The 16,192-nt window shown below is 44.0% G+C and overlaps 1 protein-coding gene across 1 annotated transcript in view; it reads right to left on the minus strand.

The window, feature by feature from the left end:
- KIAA1549 overlaps window positions 1-16,192 on the minus strand; it is a 148,594-nt gene that overhangs the window by 34,329 nt on the left and 98,073 nt on the right. The window contains exons 13-16 of the mRNA XM_079931328.1: window positions 15,384-15,388; window positions 7,556-7,752; window positions 4,713-4,936; window positions 3,615-3,768 (exon numbers count right to left, since the gene is read on the minus strand). Of these exons, the coding sequence (XP_079787454.1) occupies window positions 3,615-3,768; window positions 4,713-4,936; window positions 7,556-7,752; window positions 15,384-15,388 (580 nt within the window). The remainder of the gene's footprint in view (window positions 1-3,614; window positions 3,769-4,712; window positions 4,937-7,555; window positions 7,753-15,383; window positions 15,389-16,192) is intronic.

Below are 16,192 nucleotides of genomic sequence, written 5' to 3' on the forward strand. Positions count from 1 at the left end.
AAGTTTGATGACTTTGTTTTAATTTATTTTACTTATTTTTGGCTGCGTCAGGTCTTCATTGCTGCGCACGGGCTTTCTCTAGTTGTGGCGAGCAGGGGCTACTCTTCCTTGTGGTGCGCAGGCTTCTCATCGCGATGGCTTCTCTTATTGTGGAGCACGGGCTCTAGGCGCACGGGCTTCAGTAGCTGTGGCTCGCGGGCTCTAGAGCGCAAGTTCAGAAGTTGTGGCGCACGGGCTTAGCTGCTCCATGGCACGTGGCATCTTCCCAGACCAGGGCTCGAACCCGTGTCCCCTGCGTTGGCAGGCAGATTCTTAACCACTGTGCCACCAGGGAAGCCCCCAAGTTTGATGACTTTGATATTCAACTTGTTTCCTTTGCACAGATACATGTTCACCTATCACTCCTCAGAAATACATGAGAACTTTTTTACCTTTAGTCATCAGAGACGATGTATCCTGGTGCCTCTTTGCAATCCTTCGTATTATAAGAATGAGTGATCACGCACCATGGTTGGCCCAGGACAAGCTCAGTTCACGCCTGTTGTCCCAGTATAATTAACAGCATCTCCTTTCACCCTCACAAGTGTCTGGCTTGGATAATAAATTATATCAGCATTGACAAACTTCCATAAGGGGCCAGAGAGTAAATAGTTTAGGCTTCATGAGCCACACAGCTACTCAACTCTGCCACTGTAGCAAGAGCAGCCATAGATAACACAAAAATGATGGGTGTGGCTGTGTTCCAATAAAACTTTATTTACAAAAGCAGACAGCAGGCCGGATTTGCCTGAGGGTCAATGTTTGCTGAGGCTTGAATTATAATGGTAGCCCTAGTTACAAGAAGTCCAGAAATATTTCTTTCACCTCAGGAGAAGAGAGCTCTCAAGAAGAAGATATTTTGAGGCGAAAGCATATAATTCAAGACAGTTCAAAAACACGTATGTCTAGGGCTTCCCTGGTGGCGCAGCGGTTGAGAGTCCGCCTGCCGATGCAGGGGACACGGGTTCGTGCCGCGGTCCGGGAAGATCCCACATGCCGCGGAGCGGCTGGGCCCGTGAGCCATGGCCGCTGAGCCTGCGCGTCCGGAGCCTGTGCTCCGCAATGGGAGAGGCCACAACAGTGAGAGGCCCGCGTACCGCAAAAAAAAAAAAAAAAAAAAAAAAAAAAATGTATGTCTAGTATAATCTTCAAGATGAAATACTACCTAAGAAAAGGTGAGTTCCCAAAAAGGCATTATCTGTGAAGGTATGTGTTTCATCGGACTCACAGACTTAGAAAACAAATTTATGGTTACCAAAGGGGAAAGGTGGGGGGAGGTATAAATTAGGAGGTTGGGATTAACATATACAACAAGGACCTACTGTACAGCACAGGGAACTCTACTCCATCTTCTGTAATAACCTATATGGGAAAAAAATCGGCAAAAGAATAGATATATGGGGCTTCCCTGGTGGCGCAGTGGTTGAGAGTCCGTCTGCCGATGCTGGGGACACGGGTTCGTGCCCCAGTCCGGGAAGATCCCACATGCCGCGGTGTGGCTGGGCCCATGAGCCATGGCCGCTGAGCCTGCGCGTCTGGAGCCTGTGCTCCGCAGCGGGAGAGGCCACAGCGGTGAGGGGCCCGCGTACCGGAAAAAAAAAAAAAAAAAAAGAACAGATATACGTATATGTATAACTGAATCACTTTGCTGTACACCTGAAACTAACACAATATTGTAAATCAACTATACTCCAATATAAAATTAAAAAATAAACAAAAATCATACAATATAAGTATTAAAAAAAAGAAAATATACGTTTCAGAATTTTTAGGGAGAGAAAGTAAAAAGTCCATCTGAGGAAGAATTTCTTATTAGGGAACCTTTGAAAAATGGAGCCATGTGGGATGAAGCAGCTGACTGAGTTAGTGTTTTCCAGGGAAGAGCTTCTTCCCACCAGCTGAGGGAGGAACCTCTATGCTTTCTGCTAAGAAAAAAAGCAAGGAGAAGAAGGATAGTCTGGGCCACCATGAAAGAGGCCTGATTTATGGTCATTGAGAGGGCAAGGGGAGGACAGGTTATTTCCTCACAAAACTCAATGGCACTGGACGATGGAACTCAGGGCTACTGAAAAAAGAACGTGCAGGACTGCAGAGGCTCTCCTACAGATTTGTCTCAGAGAAGGAGCCCTGGGGCTCTGGAAGCTACGAGGGAAGAAGAAATGCTCCCCCTTCTTCTGCTCATCGGTTTCACACAACAGGATCTCTGAGATCCCGGATGAAACAAAAACGAAAGCTCCAGGGGACCATCCTGGGGAGTCAAGGGAACAGCCCTCCCCAGATCAAGCCACACACCACAGACGCCCAAACACCTGTCCAAAAACACGGCAGCGGCTCAGGAGCGCCACCTACTGTGAGAACTGCCTGAGGTTCCCCCACCCGAGGAATTCATTCACAGCCTTCAGAAAGGATTCATTCATTCTGTTGGGGAGCAAAGCAGCCTAATTTGTAGACATTCCAACCCACGGGAATCACACCAATCCTCATGAGCCAGTTACGAAGGGATGGTCAGTCTCAGGACACCAGAAACACAGCAAGTTCCAAGGGAAAACCCTGGTTCTTTCAGATGATCATGACAATTACATTTAGCCCCAATGTCAGTATGGTATTTGGCACGTATGTCTAATTCTGTTTAGTGCCTCTCAGTGTTAGTTATTTGTGTAATTTGAGAGATAAAATATAAAACTCAAATAAGAAATCACTGGTTACATAAGCTCTAACTGAGTGATCATGTACATCACAAACTCCTTCTCCAAGAATGTGTTTTGCTCATTTCTCTCTAAAAAGGATGGGTCTGTAACTTTGTCTCCAGAAGGAGAAAGGTGGTCTTGGGCAACGAGAAAGGGCTTCACCCTGGCACAGGGCTACAGACGTGCACTTTGTGTCCCGGTGCTGCCAGACACACTGAGAACGTGGGGCTCCTGCTCTGTCTTGGGGTGTCTTTGTGTCTGTATTTCTCACGGCCCCTTGGGGAGGCTGGCCCTTTCTTCCCTGCTCAGTGGGGTCTGTATGTGTCTTAATGCTGTCAACGTTTGGTTTAACACTACAAGCAACTCTGTGCCCCTTTCCTTTGGAAAAAATTGTTTAACTCCCTATTTCTTAATTTCCATTAAGCTCTTTCTTCCTTTAAAACTAGATATATATAGTAGCAAATGTAATATCCTCTTAGCACTCCAAGAACAGACGATGGGACAAAACCCTAAATGTCCCTCCCACCATGAAACCCAAACAACTCTCTGATGAAGGGAAGAAAAAAGAAACTTTCTGGACGCTTCTCTCTGTTTTCCAATTAACCTCGGGAAGTTGCCATTCTGAAGCCTGAGAGGACAGGGTTTGCTTAATAGGAAGTAAAAACACTGAGTGTGTTTCCAGAGGGCTCCCCCAGCAGCCCCTTGGTCGGTATGACTCGAGTCCTTCTTCAAAGGAAGTGCCCACCCCTTCCCCACCCTACGCGCCTCACAACCTAGCTGGCCCTGGAGCATCCCCCACTGGGCATCAGCATCACCCAGGGCAGCAGCCGTCACTGCTCATTCTCCTCTCCCTAAGAGCGACCAGAAGCAAGGCTCAACATTACGCACCGGGCAACCAATATAGGCAGAGTTGTGGACACCAGGGGGCCGTTTGTAAGTGCCGTCGCTGTCTGTGGTGATAAGTCTATCCTTCTCAGCATCTCCGGGGCAGCCATTGACCTGATGTTTCCGGCGTGGTTTAGGAGAACGTTTTATCCTGGAGCTGCCAGGAGAAAAGAGAGGTTATCTTCATAGGAAATAACCTTCCGGCCATGGGCTCATCAACTAAACGCCAAGTATTTTCTGCGTACCCAGGACCTGCTAGCCACTGTAGTAAACACCCCACAGGATGTAAACAGTGTGTAAGACACAGTCTCTGCTCTAAGAAAGCTCACAGTCCACCGGGGCAGACTATACTAAACACACGGAACAACAGAGGATAATATCACCGCTGGCTACCTGTGGCCTGATCTAGGTCTTGAAAAATGAGTAGGATCTGCGGACGGGCAGGGAAGTGGGGCAAGTGTGAGGTGCAGGCAGGACCGTGTGGAGGGCCAGAAACAGGAATGCAGATGAATGTCTGGGGGGCAATGAGGCCACCGCCTAGGGGGCGGCAGTTCCTCTGTGCTGCTGGGCGGAGTGGGGAGCAGCTGGGTGAAAGGCAGTGCCCCGCTAGGTACAGGAGTCCAGGGTCCACCCGGCAGGCAGCCCAAGCCAGCACAGGTGTGAGCAGAGCAAGACACAAACGAGAGCTGATCTTACACAAAATGCCTCTGCATTAGGGAGCAAGGGCCTGGGAGACCAAGAGACCGAGACTCTGAGAGCGGCTGTGCGCCCGGCCGAACTGGTGACCAAGCACGGGAGGTGGAGATGCTGGGGGTGAGAGCTGAAGAAGAGAGGCAGGGAGAGGGAGCCCTGGAGCCCTCTGAGAAGGACGGCGCCACCTTTTCAGAAGTCTGAATTCCAGGAGACACGAAACCCAGGGAGGTGCTCCGGGGCCACTGGGGTGGAATGAATGCAGCCTTCACCACAGGTGACCTCCAGGTGGGATGGCGGCCTCCCAGCCTACCCAGCCTGGAGTCGCTTGCAGAGACTTCTCCCTGCCCCCTCCACAGCCAAGCCATCGTAGCCCTGCAGCAGGGGCCTCCGGCCCGGCTCGGGGCCCACCTCTTCCTGGGCTCTATGAACACAGAGGGCACGCTGGCCGTGGGGTCCAGGATCTTGTCGATCTGCATCTGCGCCCTGCGGTACACGCGGTGCCGCTCCCGCGTGTCTCCCGACGACAGCTCGTCCAGCACCGGGAACTCGTAGTGCCCGCGGCGCTTGGCGCGGAGCCGGATCTTGTTCCGATGGTGCTCGATCTCCGACTTGTGCCGCAGCGCTGTCTGGATCTGGGAAACGAGACAGACGGAACGTTCTGACGGTCTCTGGGACCACGCAGAGAAAGCAGCTGGGAGGCCTTCCTGCGACTCTCCTCCCCCTGCCCCCAGCTGTCCTAGGCGCCCACGAGGCCCCGAAGGGGTGACAGGGACAGGCACACCCACATGGGGCGTGGGAAACCTCCATCATCCGGAGCTGTATCCCCACACTCCACGTGGTGGGTGGGACGCAGGAAGCCATGGTATCGGCCCCCAAACAGGGCAAAAGAACTCAAACCCGGGAAACAGGCCAGTGGCAACTTTGAAGATACTGAGAGACAGTGACAACTATATGTCATACGACCCGAGAAAAGAGTAAATATTTTCCATACCCAATAATATCACTACTTTAGAGATTTTTAAATTAAGACAGAGTGAAAGAAGATATTTGCATTATACAATAAAATACCCATTTACTAATGATGCTTAGTGTTACCAAAACAAGCCCCCAGCCATGAGACACCCCTCCTCAAAGTGGAAAATCACACGTATGGAAACACATCCTCGCTGGCTACAAGGGGCCTGAACTAGGTCTCCAAGAGCCGGCTGGTTCTGAAGCAGGGGAGGGAGGGAAGTGGGCAGAGGGTGTGCAGGGAAGGCACCAAGGTGCTGAGGGCCAGAAGCAGGAATGCAGACGCAGGTCTGGGGGAACGAGGCCACAGCTCCGGGAGCGGCAGGTCGGCTGAGCTATCAGGGAGAGCAGACGGGGAATGCTTTCCTTCATGGAGGTGCCTCCCCTTGTTTTCTAAGCCCTTAGCCCAGCTTCAGAGGACTTAACAGCAAGCAAGATGGAGACAGAGGGAAAAAGGGAAACCAAACTAGGCATCCGACTGGGAGAAGAGAGCAGGAGCAACGTCTAAGACAAGGTGGGATGCTCCTGGCCACGCCACAGTGGACGAGGAGCCACATGCTCCTTGCGACTGCTTGAGGGAGGGTCAGGCGGATGAGATTCTTGACAACTTCCCAGCAGGATGATTCAGGAAGCCCCTCTTACTCTATCAGGATCTAACTGTTCTTTAAAATATGTGAGGTCCCCACAGGAGGACCAAGACATGCTAGGAATGTGCACCAGAACCTCCTAAAAAGAAAACATTTCCACTGAGATGTATGGAGCCTACCGGTAGGTGCACCAGTACTGATAATGCTCTTGTTCTTAAGTTGGGCTTTCACTTTATGCTTTATAATCAATATATATGTTTCCTATACCATATGCATGCATCAAATACATTTTAAAGATAGTAAAAGAAAAAAGTGGCGATGAGTGCTATCCAGTTGTGAGGCCTGGTGAGCTTATTCTCTTCTTTTTTTGGCCACACGGAGAACCTACTCCAGGGTGCTTACTCATGGCCATGTGAGGCACATGCAACACACAGGACTGATGGGGTCATAGGTCTAGGCTAGGATCGGGGTCATGCAGGGTCAGGGCTCCTGAGCATCAGTGAGAAGGGACAGCATGTGTCACCTTGAACCCATGACACACGTTCTTCTGGTCATGGCCTTGGCAAGGAGCCAATGAGGTGTGGACAGGAGAATGTGTAAGAACTCTTGCTAAGACTTCTGTAAGATGATCCACTTTAAGGATTGAATTGCATCAATTATTAGTTCACCTGGCAGAACTCACAACAGCAGCAGGTATTTCTTAGAGGCAAGAAACTGACAGTCATGATGCCACCATGTGTGCGACCCTAAACAGCATTCATTCCACTCATGGTCCTCAAGTTCAAGTTAACAGTGACGTGACCCGGCCTTCTGGTTCCCCAAATCTTAGGAGGAAAGCAGATCTATCTCACTGTTCCAGGAGTCACTGGAAATACAGTTTCTTCCCAAGACTTACCTAGATGTTTGGGGCCAGAGCAGATCTATCAGGCATCACAGAGTCTACTGTGGTCCCAAGATTACCCCACATTCAACAATTCACTAGGAGAACTCTCAGGACTCAGAATGTAAGTCCAATTTATTACAGCAAAAGGACACAAAGCAAAACCAGCATAGAGGAATGGCACATAGGGTGAGGTCTGGAGGAAACCAGGCACAGCTTCCAAGAGTCCTTTCCCAGAAAAGTCACGCAGGATGTGAACTCCTCCAGCAATGAGTTGTGACAACGCATGCGACACGTCTACCAGGGAAGCTCATTAGAGACTCAATGCCCAGGATGTTTACTGGAGGCCGGTCACATAGGCACCCTCTGCCTAGCATGTACCAAAATTCCAGACTCCCAGAAGAAAGAGTTGCTCAGCAAAAATCATGTTGTTTGTACAAACAGTTTAGGCACAGCGAGCCACTCCATTCTGGGAATGGTGGGAATCTTTCCAAGATCCAAATCCCCAAACCCCAGCCACGGGCTAAGGCGGACTTTCTCAGGATAGCCACCCCTGGTCTTTAATCTGCACATCCACCAGTGTGCCTACTAGTGTCCTTGAATGGTATGTGATCTAAAAACACTGAGTACCAGATTTTAAATTAAGAACATCTGTGAGCAGCTCCTAACTTTAGCTCATATTTTTGACACTAACTTCATTTTTAAGCAGTGACCAAATGAGAATGTAAGGTTTTTCTTTTTTTATTAATGTACTTTTTCATAAAACCAAATACCTCTTTGTTAATTTTGTTGGTTTCGGCCACTCGGTCGGCCAGGATGGGGTGTGGAACTGGGGGTGCCGGGATGGGCTGCATGGCGATCAGCTGAATCTTATTGGGGACCCGCCGACTGGCCTCCGAGGAGCGGGAGATCCTGTCCACATGCTCAAAGATGGAGGCTGACGAATGCTGCTCATTCCCCGAGCTGGGTGCTGCCCCTGGAACAGAAGGAAAAGAAAAATTAAGAAATAAAGTCATTGTAAAGAAAGAGCAAATCATCACAATTAGGGATTTCTTAAAGAATCGTCAGATGGGCCCCTGACCAAAAACACATCCCCAACTCCAAGGCAGAGTACTTGAAATGTCACTATTCGAACTTAAATTGTCTGGGATAAGTAGTGTCTCCTTCAGTCTCATTAAAAATTACAAATATCCATAGGCAAGATATGAAAATCACTACGACATTATGTGCCCCAAGTGGCCCTGTTTTGTCTAAAGGTGTTTCAAAGTCTTCAGTAAGACAGGGTAAAGGACAGGAGAAGCCTGACGTGGGGAGGCCAGTAGCAATTTACAGAACTTGGAGGACAACACTTATGGCAGCTCTGAATGTCCATGCTCATTTGAAGTGATATAAATTTAGTTGCAAGGCAATTACACTGTTGAGATAACAGAAGACCAGGGGATTGTGGACCTGCTGGCAAGTACCAGTGAATGATTAAGGCTTCTGCCTTCTCAGTTCTGATGAAGAAAGAGAATGAAGAGTCAGGAGAAGAAAAAGCTACTGCCTGCATGGAATTAGTTCCCACTTTAAAAACAGATGAAGAGGGGCTTCCCTGGTGGCGCAGTGGTTGAGAGTCTGCCTGCTGATGCAGGGGACACGGGTTCATGCCCCGGTCCGAGACCGCGGAGCGGCTAGGCCCACGAGCCATGGCCGCTGAGCCTGCGCGCCCGGAGCCTGTGCTCCGCAACGGAAGACGCCACAACAGTGAGAGGCCCACGTACCGCAAAAAAAAAACAGATGAAGAGAACACTGAAAAATGGTTAAAAGGGTAATTATTTTAAGTAACCGGAACTGCAAAAAAGAAAAATATTTAAATGTATAGAAAAAAAGATAGAAAAACACTTTAACAGAAACTGGATCTTGGTATGAGTAATGTTCTCCAATTTCTTGTATTTTCTGTAACGTGGATTTTCTCTAGTCAGTATTACTTTTATAATAGAAATAATCCAAATAAACTTTAATTTTAAAAAGGCAAAGAGGGTCTTCCCTGGTGGTGCAGTGGTTGGGATTCTGCCTGCCAGTGCAGGGGACACGGGTTCGAGTCCTAGTTGGGGAAGATCCCACATGCCGCGGAGCAACTAGGCCCGTGCACCACAACTACTGAGCCCACGTGCCACAATTACTGAGCCCGCGTGCCCCAATTACTGAAGCCAACACGCCTAGAGCCCATGCTCCGCAACGAGAAGCCACTGCAAAGTGAAGCCCACGCACCACAACGAAGAGTAGCCCCCACTCACTGCAACTAAAGAAAGCCCGCGTGCAGCAATGAAGACCTAATGAAGCCAAAAATAAAATTTAAAAAAAAATGTTTTTTAAAGGCAAAGAAAGAGATGAAGAGGGGCTGAATGGATGGAAAGAACTCTCCAGTTAGACACACTAAGATCCCACATGCCCTCCCTCTAAGCCACAGGTCTCCTCTAGACGCTCTGGACACTGCTTGAAAATAAATGGCCAACAGGCCAAGAGAAGAAGTGAACGCATGCCAAAACTATTTTTAAACAAAAGCCTAAGTTTTGAAACCTCGAGCATAAGTGAAAAATATACAGGTTTCCCCTCAGTGTAAAAAAAGTGTTGAGCAAGAGGGCAGACAACAGAAGCAAAAACTACAATTCTGCAGCCTGTGGAACAAAAACCACATTCACAGAAAGACAGACAAGATGAAAAGGCAGAGGGCTATGTACCAGATGAAGGAAAAAGATAAAACCCCAGAAAAACAACTAAATGATGTGGATATAGGCAACTTTCCAGAAAAAGAATTCAGAATAATGATAGTGAAGATGATCCAGGACCTTGGAAAAAGAATGGAGGCAAAGATCGAAAAGATGCAAGAAATGTTTAACCAAGACCCAGAAGAATTAAAGAACAAACAAACAGAGATGAACAATACAATAACTGAAATGAAAACTACACTAGAAGGAATCAATAGCAGAATAATTGAGGCAGAAGAACGGATAAGTGACTGGGAAGACAGAATGGTGGAATTCACTGCTGCAGAACAAAGAAAAAAGAATGAAAAGAAATGAAGACAGCCTAAGAGACCTCTGGGACAACATTAAACGCAACAACATTCGCATTATAGGGGTCCCAGAAGGAGAAGACAGAGAGAAAGGATCAGAGAAAATATGTGAAGAGATTGTAGTCGAAAACTTCCCTAACACGGGAAAGGAAATAGCCACCCAAGTCCAGGAAGCGCAGAGTCCCATATAGGATAAACCCAAGGAGAAACACGCCAAGACACATAGTAATCAAATTGGTAAAAATTAAAGACAAAGAAAAATTATTAAAAGCAGCAAGGGAAGAACGACAAATAATATACAAGGGAACTGCCATAAGGTTAACAGCTGATTTCTCAGCAGAAACTCTACAAGCCAGAAGGAAGTAGCATGATATACTTAAAGTGATGAAAGGGAAGAACTTACAACCAAGATTACTCGACCTGGCAAGGATCTCAATCAGATTCGATGAAGAAATCAAAAGCTTTACAGACAAGCGAAAGCTAAGAGAATTCAGCACCACCAAACCAGCTCTACAACAAATGCTAAAGGAACTTTTCTAAGTGGGAAACACAAGAGAAGAAAAGGACCTACAAAAACAAACCCAAAACAATTAAGAAAATGGTAATAGGAACATACATATCGATAATTACCTTAAACTTGAATAGATTAAATGCTCCAACCAAAAGACACAGGCTTGCTGAATGAATATAAAAACAACACCATATATATGCTGTCTACAAGAGACCCACTTCAGACCTAGGGACACATACAGACTGAAAGTGAGGGGATGGAAAAAGATATTCCATGCAAATGGAAATCAAAAGGAAGCTACAGTAGCAATACTCATATCAGATAAAATAGACTTTAAAATAAAGCATGTTACAAGAGACAGGGAAGGATACTACATAATGATCAAGGGATCAATCCAAGAAGAAGATATAACAATTATAAATATATATGTACCCAACATAGGAGCACCTCAACACATAAGGCAAATGCTAACAGCTATAAAATAGGAAATCGACAGCAACACAATAATAGTGGTGGACTTTAACACCCCCCTTACACCAAGGGACAGATCATCCAAAATGAAAATAAATAAGGAAACAGAAGTTTTAAATGACACAACAGACCAGATAGATTTAATTGATATTTATAGGACATTCCATCCAAAAACAGCAGATTACACTTTCTTCTCAAGTGCACACGGAACATTCTCCAGGATAGATCACATCTTGGGTCACAAATCAAGCCTCAGTAAATTTAAGAAAACTGAAATCATATCAAGAATCTTTTCTGACCACAACGCTATGAGATTAGAAATGAATTACAGGGACAAAAACGTAGAAAACACAAATACATGGAGGCTGAACAATACGTTACTAAATAACCAAGAGATCACTGAAGAAACCAAAGAGGAAATCAAAAAATACCTAGAGACAATAGACAATGAAAACACGACAATCCAAAACCTATGGGATGCAGCAAAAGCAGTTCTAAGAGGGAAGTTTATAGCTATACAAGCCCACCGCAAGGAATAAGAAAAATCTCAAATAAACAATCTAACCTTACACCTAAAGGAACCAGAGAGAGAAGAACAAACAAAACTCAAAGTTAGCAGAAGGAAAGAAATCATAAAGATCAGAGCAGAAATAGATGAAATAGAAACAAAGAAAACAATAGCAAAGATCAATAAAACTAAAAGCTGGTTCTTTGAGAAGATAAACAAAATTGATAAATCATTAACCAGACTCATCAAGAAAAAGAGGGAGACGACTAAAATCAATAAAATTAGAAATGAAAAAGGAGAACTTACAACAGACACCGCAGAAATACAAAGCATCCTAAGAGACTACTACAAGCAACTCTATGCCAATAAAATGGACAACCTGGAAGAAATTGACAAATTCGTAGAAAGGTATAACCTTCCAAGGCTGAACCAGGAAGAAACAGAAAATACAGACCAATCACAAGTAATGAAATTGAAACTGTCATTGAAAAGCTTCCAACAAACAAAAGTCCAGGACCAGATGGCTTCACAGGTGAATTTTATCAAACATTTAGAGAAGACCTAACACCCATCCTTCTCAAACTCTTCCAAAACATTGCAGAGGAAGGAACATTCCCAAACTCATTCTATGAGGCCACCGTCACCCTGATACCAAAACCAGATAAAGATACTACAAAAAAAGAAAATTACAGACCAATATCACTGATGAATATAGATGCAAAAATCCTCAACAAAATACTAGCAAACAGAATCCAACAACACATTAAAAGCATCATACACCATGATCAAGTGGGATTTATCCCAGGGGTGCAAGGATTCTTCAATATATGCAAATCAATCAATGTGATACACCATATTAACAAACTGAAGAATAAAAACCATATGATCATCTCAACAGATGCAGAAAAAGCTTTTGACAAAATTCAACACCATTTACGATAAAAACTCTCCAGAAAGTGGGCATAGAGGGAACCTACCACAACATAATAAAGGCCATATACGACAAACCCACAGCAAACATCATTCTCAATGGTGAAAAATTGAAAGCATTTCCTCTAATGTCAGGAACAAGACAAGGATGTCCACTCTCACCACTATTATTCAACATAGTTTTGGAAGTCCTAGCCATGGCAATCAGAGAAGAAAAAGAAATAAAAGGAATACAAATTGGAAAAGAAGAAGTAAAACTGTCACTGTTTGCAGATGACATGATACCATACACAGAGAATCCTAAAGATGCCACCAGAAAACTACTGGAGCTAATCAATGAATTTGGTAAAGTTGCAGGATACAAGATTAATGCACAGAAATCTCTTGCATTCCTATACTCTAATGATGAAAAATCTGAAAGAGAAATTAAGGAAACAATCCCATTTACCATTACCATTTAACATTACCATGTTACCATTGCAACAAAAAAAATAAAATACCTAGGAACAAAGCTACCTAGGGAGACAAAAGACCTGTATGCACAACACTGTCAGACACTGATGAAAGGAATTAAAGATGATACCAACAGATGGAGATATATACCATGTTGTTGGATTGGAAGAATCAATATTGTGAAAATGACTATACTACCCAAAGCAATCTACAGATTCAGTGCAATCCCTATCAAACTACCAATGGCATTTTTTATGGAACTAGAACAAAAAATCTTAAAATTTGTATGGAGACACAAAAGACCCCCAACAGCCAAAGCAGTCTTGAGGGAAAGAAACGGAGCTGGAGGAATCAGACTCCCTGACTTTAGACTATACTATAAAGCTACAGTAATCAAGACAATATGGTACTGGCACAAAAACAGAAACATAGATCAATGGAACAAGATAGAAAGCCCAGAGATAAACTCATGCACCTATGGTCAACTATCTATGACAAAGGAGGCAAGGATATACAATGGAGAAAAGACAGTCTCTTCAATAAGTGATGCTGGGAAAACTAGATGGCTACATGTAAAAGAATGAAATTAGAACTCTCCCTAACACCATACACCTAAATAAACTCAAAATGGATTTGAGACCTAAATGTAAGACCGGACACTATAAAACTCTTAGAGGAAAACTTTGAAAGAACACTCTTTGACATAAATCACAGCAAGATCTTTTTTGATCCACCTCCTAGAGTAATGGAAATAAAAACAAAAATAAACAAATGGGACCTAATGAAACTTCAAAGCTTTTGCACAGCAAAGGAAACCATAAACAAGATGAAAAGACAACCCTCAGAATGGGAGAAAATATCTGCAAATGAATCAACGGACAAAGGATTAATCTCCAAAATACATAAACAGCTCATGCAGCTCAATATTAAAAAAACAAACAACCCAATCCAAAAATGGGCAGAAGACCTAAATAGACATTTCTCCAAAGAAGTCATACAGATGGCCAAGAAGCACATGAAAAGCTGCTCAACATCACTAATTATTAGAGAAATGCAAATCAAAACTACAATGAAGTATCACCTCACACCAGTTTGAATGGGCATCATCAGAAAATCTACAAACAACAAATGCTGGAGAAGGTATGGAGAAAAGGGAAGAACCCTCTTGCACTGTTGGTGGGAATGTAAATTGATACAGTCACTATGGAGAACAGTATGGAGGTTCCTTAAAAAACTAAAAATAGAATTACCATATGATCCAGCAACCCCACTACTGGGCATATACCCAGAGAAAACCATAATTCAAAAAGACACATGCACCTCAGTGTTCATTGCAGCACTATTTACAATAGCCAGGTCATGGAAGCAACCTAAATGCCCATCAACAGACAAACGGATAATGAAGATGTGGTACATATATACAATGGAATATTACTCAGGCATAAAAAGGAACAAAATTGGGTCATTTGTTGAGACGTGGATGGATCTAGAGACTGTCACACACAGTGCATAAAGTCAGAAAGAGAAAAACAAATATCATATATTAACACACATATGTGGAACCTAGAAAAATGGTACAGATGAACTGGTTTGCAGGGCAGAAATTGAGACACAGATGTAGAGAACAAACGTATGGACACCAAGGGGAGAAAGTGGTGTTGGGGGGGTGGTGGTGGGATGAATTGGGAGATTCGGATTGACATGTATACACTGATGTGTATAAAATTGATGACTAATAAGAACCTGCTGTATAAAAAAATTTTTTTAATTAAATTAAAAAAAAGAAGTGTTGAGCAAAGCAGTAAGGAGTAAGTAGTTGATACTGTATAGAAGGAACGCACATCAGTGGTACGTACATCTTTGTACTTCCTCTTAATTTGAATTATATTCACTTGCTATCCCAAGTGATGAGAAATTATGTGCATAGCTCTGTGAACGAAGACATCTCTCTTGTCCAGGAGGCAGACTTGTCTGGATTCAGGCTATTCTCCAGCTTTCTTTCCCTGCCTGGAGGGAGCCTGACCATTTGCACAATACAAGCACAGCCAGACACCACCATTCATCCCTTCAGCTACTCAAATTACAGGCAAGAAGCCTAGAAGGAGATAATTAGCTTCATCAGATAAGGCTAGCCTTGCTAACCCAAACTTTTAAAGTGACAGCAGATGTCACAAGGGTGTCCCATTAAGCTACTGATACCTAAGGCTGAGACTGCTTTCCTCCAGGATGGTAACAAGATCAGGGTGCAAAGGTGACCAGGAAGAAAGGCCCCTCCCCGCTGCGCTGTCTGCCTGCCCGGGTCCAGGGAGCTGCAGGCCTGTGTCTCACTCCTGTCCATGCCCCATCCCACTCCCCACCTGGATCCTCGCTCTATAATTCACCAACTGCAACAGGAGAAGCAGGGGACATGCAGAAAACCCTCAACCTCTATACTGCCTGGAACCCAGCTCTTCCAAAAGGCTGAAAAGAGCAGTTTGTTATCTGTCATATTCACATATTATATATACACACATACATATATCTCCATACATATAGATAAACAAATTGGGTTATTATACATAGAAATATATATATAATACATATTATAAACACAGTTATTTTTATTGTTTGCTACGCATTGCACAATTTTTTTTAAAAAAAACTACCTGGATAATAACGACCAATGGAAAGTACAAGGCCTACGTAGAGATCAATACTGTGTGAATCCTGCCTTAAGGCAAGTAGGGACTTTGGATTAAAGTCCTTTCTCTTCAAATATTATCAAACAAACAAACAAAAAATATATATATATATGATAGAAACTACAGTACAGGATAATGTCCACAAAGCAAAATGACACAGGAAAAGGCAATCTGAATTACTGAAATACCAAAGCAACAGAACATTTTTAAAGAAATATTAATTTCATTATCTATTGGTAAATACATCACACTGCATTAATACTAAGGCCTGTGACCCACATTAGTATCCTGTGAGGCAGGGATCACATCTGTCTCTTCGTCTTCATCCTATCCCAGCACCTAACCCATCACAGGCCCTTAGTAAACATTTGCTAACTGCATGAGTAAATGACTAGCCATCTCAACTAAGTTTATAAAATTCTACTCTGGGAATTCACTATAATGAAAAGAGGAGAGTTATAATTTATGGTCTCAATCATTTATAAATGTGTCCTCCACAATTACTTGAAAAACTCTGATGTTAGATGTAGTCAAAATAGTCACCCTACATTGTTGTTAAAAATTTAATTTGCTTTGCAAACTCTTTAGCATGTGCAAAAGTAAATGTCAGCTTAGTTCCTATGTGAGATTCCAGAACCTGGACTTGCTGAATTCAAATTAATGAAGTTCTAAATACTTGAAAATCACAGCCTTGCATACATGCAACCTACGGAGAGCATAAAGAAAATACTCAGCATTTAGCCATCCTTACCTACGTGGTTTATTCCTGATGATAAAGAAGAGACAGAGAAGACTAGAATT

The sequence above is a fragment of the Stenella coeruleoalba genome, assembly GCF_951394435.1.
Source record: "Stenella coeruleoalba genome assembly, chromosome: 9".
Classification (NCBI taxonomy): domain Eukaryota; kingdom Metazoa; phylum Chordata; class Mammalia; order Artiodactyla; family Delphinidae; genus Stenella; species Stenella coeruleoalba.